This window comes from Galeopterus variegatus, unplaced genomic scaffold, assembly GCF_000696425.1.
Source record: "Galeopterus variegatus unplaced genomic scaffold, G_variegatus-3.0.2 Scaffold462, whole genome shotgun sequence".
Classification (NCBI taxonomy): Eukaryota; Metazoa; Chordata; class Mammalia; order Dermoptera; family Cynocephalidae; genus Galeopterus; species Galeopterus variegatus.
Genome location: NW_007726573.1, coordinates 615,876 through 621,939, shown reverse-complemented (window position 1 = coordinate 621,939; position 6,064 = coordinate 615,876). Strand labels below are relative to the sequence as shown.

Here is a 6,064-nt window from a genome sequence, read left to right as displayed (position 1 = left end):
GCAGCGCGCCCCTGCTGAGCGGAGGAGGAGCCAAGCTGAACTCGGCAGAGGGTACAAGCACGAGGTTAGTGGCCCCCGTGTTAGGAGGGGACTCTCAGGAAGGCAAGGCGCCATCTATCATCCTCGTGGGGCATGTCTGCCCTGCTTACTAGTGGGGCCACCGGCCCCACCTGCCAACCCTCCCTGGCCACCGCGGCATTCTCCCAAGTCTTGGCACTAGTAAGGGACAGCTGACTTCTTTCCAGGAGACTTTTCTAACTGGGGACTTCTTTTCAGACATCCAAAAGGACAGTTTCTGGAACAAGGCTTGTCTGCAGACCACACACACACACACACACACACGCACGCACACGCACACACACACACTCCCCCCTGTATATGCTGCTCCGTCTTGGTTTTTACAGGTTGTGACCGCAACCCAGAATTTCTATCCGCTTCAGTTGAAACCAAGAACAATTGTCAAAGTAACTAAACAGGCTGCACGACTTCACCTTGTGGGAGGAATATTGTCTCTGAGACTAAGATAACCAGGGTGAGGAGGCAAGAAGAAAAAAGAAGAAAGGAAAAGGAAAAAAAAGCTTCCAAGTACTGTGGACTGTGTAGTTAAGGCAAAACAAATTTTTAAAAAAGGGTTTCTAGTAGAAATTTTTCTTGTAGATTGCTAGAACAAAATAGTGGAGGAAGATCTATTTTGAAGGAAACAATTCACATCTGCATGAGATTCTACCTAAACGTATCTGCATGCAATGCAGATAATAGATAAGTTAAATGGGGCAAAGGAGGAGGAGGAGACAGCTTCACAGAAACTACATTCTAAGGGGGCCGTGATTTGGGACTTGAGACTGACTGTCCGATGCTTTCCCCAGGCAGGGTGAAGGACCCCTTCCAGCCTTGCTGGTAGGGAGGAGCGGGCCGGTTTCGTCTCCCTGCTCCCGCCCTCCACACAGGGGCAATGAGCAGTCAGTCCCTGTGCTGAACGTTCCCTCTGATCCTTGCAGCAAACAGAGTGGAGTCGTATACCTGCTAGCACTGAATCAGAGTGAGTCATTTGAAACTTGGGTGCCAGAACAAAGTACTTGCAAACTGCCTTATGAGGCACTGCCTCAATGTAGGTGGGATATACCTCTCGGAGCAGTCACATTTTTTCCGTTCCTTCTTTTCTCCTTCAAACAGGCAGGAAATCTGACGCTTCCAAGAGACCGGCTCTGCCCCCTTGACTCAGCTGCCCCTACAATGTGGACCCTGCGTCCCCAGATCCGGACTGGAGTTTTAAAATAAAATGGATGATTTGACGTTACTTGATCTTCTGGAGTGCCCTGTGTGCTTTGAAAAGCTCGATGTCACAGCCAAAGTCCTCCCTTGCCAGCACACCTTCTGCAAACCATGTCTACAAAGGATTTTCAAGGCCCACAAGGAGCTGCGGTGCCCTGAATGCAGGACCCTGGTGTTTTGCAGCATCGAGGCGCTGCCAGCAAACCTGCTGCTCGTGCGTCTTCTGGATGGCGTGCGCTCAGGCCACAGCTCCGGCAGAGGGGGCTCCCTCCGCAGGCCCGGCGTGCTGACCTCGCAGGACGGCAGGAAAAGCAAGACCCACCCCAGAGGTCTGCAGGCCAGTCCTTTCCGGCTGGTGCCCAATATCAGAATCCACATGGATGGGGTAAGAAAGATCTTATTCGCTAATATCATGTCCACTTGGAGGTTGGATTTGTGTCTCTCCCGGGAGCTAAGGATTACCTTCTTTTAGTTACATTTCAGAGTAGCGCTGATAAGATTCTGTGAGAGGTAATCATTTACTGAAACATGATGGAATTCCGAGCCTATCTAATTCGTCCAGGAATTTTCCTTAGAACTGTTAAAGCGTCCTAGGTTCTCCTTACTTCTTGCCCAGAAGGTAGTTGAATAAGGAAACCTTTTTAGATTATACTTTGAGTCTTCTACTTCTGCTTTTCTGAGGCCAAACCAGTCCGTGGGAAAAAGAGAGAAAACAAATCCATTTGCTTGTTGCTTTTGAGATCACTGAGAAGTTTCCACGTCAGGTTTTGTTTGAATTTTACCCAAATCCATCTTCCCACCCCCAGTCAAAAGCGCTATTATGAAAATGCTCATTCATAATCTGTTCAAAGCTATCAAGATACTTGATGCTGGAGATGGTGAGGGAGGGAAGCGTCTATGTGGGTGGACTGATCGATGGCAAAGGCTAGCCCACAAAGTGCAACAGATGTGTGCAGGAGCCCTGCAGATGTGTCTTACTTTACAAAATGAATAAAACACATAGAAAATACACATCCAGGGACTTCAGACCCAGACCCGGTCTCCAGCTGCACAAATCACCCAGTAATGCTTTTCCTGTGCAGATAATGTGAATTTCTCTGTCCAGTCCTGCAAGCACACCCTGAGGATTTTATCTGACTTGGAGGTGAGCTGTGTTGTGGGATGTGTATAAGGGCACATCTGGAGAGAAGGACATGGTCCTTGTGAGTCTGGCAGGATTATTTGCACTGTCACCCCTGGAGTAAGTGTGCCCAAGTGGACACAGAAAGCTGTGGCTTGGGTCAGCAGCATACTTAGGAAGTCAAAGCTGCTTTCTTTGAAGTCTTACCTAAAGAAGGCTTTAGTACCGGCAGCAGGATCCCACGACTCCCCGCTCTGAAGAGCAATAGCAGGTGGGAGGATCTTGCAGGGACCCCTTCCCCACTCAGGAGAGGAGGCTTGTAATGTGCATTCAGAACAATTTTCTGAAATTTTCCTTCCAAGAACTCTCCCTTCCTTGAGTTCACTGTGCCTTTAAGCCTCCCATGTGGTAGGAGCATGTGTAAACATTCAAAAATGAGAGCGGGAAGAAGCAGGACATTGGTGTGATTTCCTCAGTGCAGAATTTTTATGGCTGTTGTGCTTGTGTGTGTGAACACATTCCAGCAAAGGGCTTGGCATTCCTCTGTAAGTCTCTCCATTAGCCCTGGTCTAGTCATTAATCAGAATCCACAGGCCTGGAAAAGGTGGAGTGGGGGTGGGGGAGCAAACTTTTCTCAAACATGCCTTGTCTATCTCTGGGTCAGCAAAGCCCCCTCGAATTTCTGAGACCCTGCAGCCTCTCCCCTCCCCCACCCTGCAAAAGTCTGACTCACCCTTCAGTAGAGTATCATCACTCACTAAGGAAACACGGCCAGACCAGGAGGAGATAAGTTCCTTATCAGCATCAAATAGTTTTGTTCAGGTTTTCCTCTTTTCGATATGGCTATGTTGCTAAGAAAAGGTAGCAAAAAACGGATCCACAGCTACCAAGTTTTTGAACCAGAGAGATTTCCCAGACCCTCCTGGCACAGGGAATTGAGATGTAAGAAATAGCCATTAAGATAACTGGTGGTCCCCACTCTTCTGTGGGGTCTTGTAACATCAGACTGAGGTTCCAGGGATGCATCTGTGCCCATCCTTCAAGCTGCTCCAGACTGAGTCCTGTCATGTCACAGAACCAAGCCCTAAGGGCTCTTGCTTTCAGGCAGGCCTGGGTTAGTAAAGATGCTCTGCAAAAGAGCAGAGCTGGCAGCCTCCCCCACTGCTCCTGTTACCTTCATTTCCTTAGCTATTCTTTCTTGATGTGGCCCATCTCATTTCCTTTGGGCCTCTCTCCATGGGGATATGAGCAAACCCATTCCTGGACGTAAACATGGCTGTCATTCTGCCACCTGCCTCTACTCTCAAAAATATAATTATCTTTCCTGTAAGTGTGAAAGCAACCATGAATCCTTCAGTTAAGAAAACTGAAGATTGTTTGGATATCACCCTCTGGTCTGAATCAGAGGAATAGACTTGCATCCTCAGTCAAATTTTCCTGAGTCACTTGCTCTCTCTGCCTTGGTTTATCCAATCTAGTCAACAGCTAGTAATACTTGCTACCCACCCTCCCCCAAATAGTGTGAAAATTATCTTTGCAACATATTCGTATCACCTCAGAAAACATCTGCTATGTAAATGCAAAGCATCATCATTATCATTCATTTAAACTTGCTGTATGACTTTGGGCAAGCCACTTAAGTTTGCTGGGTCTCAACTTAAAATGCTGTAAAATAAGAAAATGTATTGCAAAAACAGAGAGCCACTGTGAGGCTTAACCAATTAGTCTGTGCAAAGCACTGTGAGAGCCTTAGATGAAAGGCATTTTTGGAAGATCATTATCATAGTAAATATTATTATTGACTGTTTATTGTACCCTGCCATGCATGAGGCATTCTACGAAACACAGAAGTGATAACCGTTGCAGGAGAGTGTAATAGGTATTATTATTGAACTTGAATATGTGATGAGTCCAGGACAGGATAATACTAAATATAAAGTACTCCCCTAAGAGGACATAAATAACCTGTTGTCACAGGTACCATTTTGTAAAACACCTCTTTCAGAGGACTCACTGATAACCTAGCACTCTGAAAGAGTTCATTTTTAACTTCCTGTCTAGGAGCTTTTTAAATCTGAAGTCTGTTCTGCTCACCAGGCTCATCTAAAAAACAAGTTCATCGAGATCTTTTTGTTGGTTCGATGCATCTTGTGCCAGCCAGTATGCTAGGGTGGAACCAACAGTCACACCTTGTGGTGCCAGCCGGAGAGACAGAAAAAATAGCCCATTGTGCCTACACGCCTAAAACCCTCCCAAGCTGATTGTGTAAAAAGAAAACTTGAGAAACAGCTGTAGGTTTTTATAGCATGCAATTATTTCAAACCAACAGGTAAGATCAACCGACTCCTGGAGGGCCCCTGGTTGTGCAAATTCCACTGGTTCTTATTCTTCCCCACAATGCAGTCAAACCAAAGGACTTTGCAAGCCTTCAAAAGGATTATGGGTTCCCAAGTAGCTGATTTCTCTCTTCTCACTTCATTACACTTTAATAATATTTCTGAATTAGGATGAGCAGTAAAGCAGAGAAACTAAGAATTTGCAGGATTAGGTTTGAGAAATACCAAAATTCAAATCCTGATTCTGCCCCTCAGTAGAGTATGGGTGAGTCACTCAAACCTCAGGGCCTCCAATTCCCCATCTGTAAATCAGAGATAATAGCAGCACCTACCTCAGAGGGTTGTTGTGAAGAATAAATGAGATGATTCATATCCCTTAATTCTTAGCGCAGGGAATGTTTCATATTAAGTGCTCAATAAGTGTTAGCTGTGATTGTTATTGAAATGACTCACTTTCTACTCTAAATTAGACACACTTTTTAAATTTTATATATATATTTTCTTTAATCAAAGCATAAATTATTAGACATATTTTAGGGTAAAAATTGACTATCAATAGTTGCATACAATATGTGATGGTCAAATCAGGATAGTTAGCTTATTCATCATTACAATATGTAATTATTCTTCGTGTCTGTTAACCAATTCCTCATTAATTTCTTATTAATCCCCCTTCCTCTCCCTCTCCCCTTTTCACTTCTAGTGACTATAGATATGTGATGGTCAAATCAGGATAGTTAGCTTATTCATCATTACAATATGTAATTATTCTTTGTGTCTGTTAACCAATTCCTCATTAATTTCTTATTAATCCCCCTTCCTCTACCTCTCCCCTTTCCACTTCTAGTGACTATAGGTCTGTTCTCTCCTTCTAAAAGCTCAATCTATTACTGTGATTTTTGTTTCTTTCTCTCTCTTATTGTGTATTCATTTATTTATTTACTCAGCTCCCACTTATGAGTGAGGGCATGCAATATTTGTCCTGCTGTGCCTAGGTTGTTTCACTTAACATAATTTTCTCCAAGCTTGGCAGTTCTATCTGTAGCTGTTTGAGGAAACTCCATACCATTTTCCATGATGGCTGCACCAATTTACAGTCCCACCAGCAGTGTAGGAGGGTTCTCCTTTCTCCACATCCTCACCAGCAGGCGTTATTCTCTATCATTTTGATAATAGCCAGTCTAACTGGGGTGAGGTGATATCTCAAAGTGGTTTTGATTTGCATTCCCCTGATGATTAATGATGTTGAACATTTTTCATATACCTATTGGCCATTTGTATTTCCTCTTTTGAGAGACATCTATTTTACCCCCCCCCCCCCCCCCCCCCCCCCCCC

The 6,064-nt window shown here is 44.8% G+C and overlaps 1 protein-coding gene across 1 annotated transcript in view; it reads left to right on the top strand.

The window, feature by feature from the left end:
• The first annotated feature begins 1,279 nt into the window (after positions 1-1,279).
• Positions 1,280-6,064, top strand: part of SH3RF2 (SH3 domain containing ring finger 2) — a 120,957-nt gene continuing 116,172 nt past the window's right edge. Inside the window, exon 1 of the mRNA XM_008569077.1 lies at positions 1,280-1,657. Within this exon, the coding sequence (XP_008567299.1) occupies positions 1,280-1,657 (378 nt within the window). The remainder of the gene's footprint in view (positions 1,658-6,064) is intronic.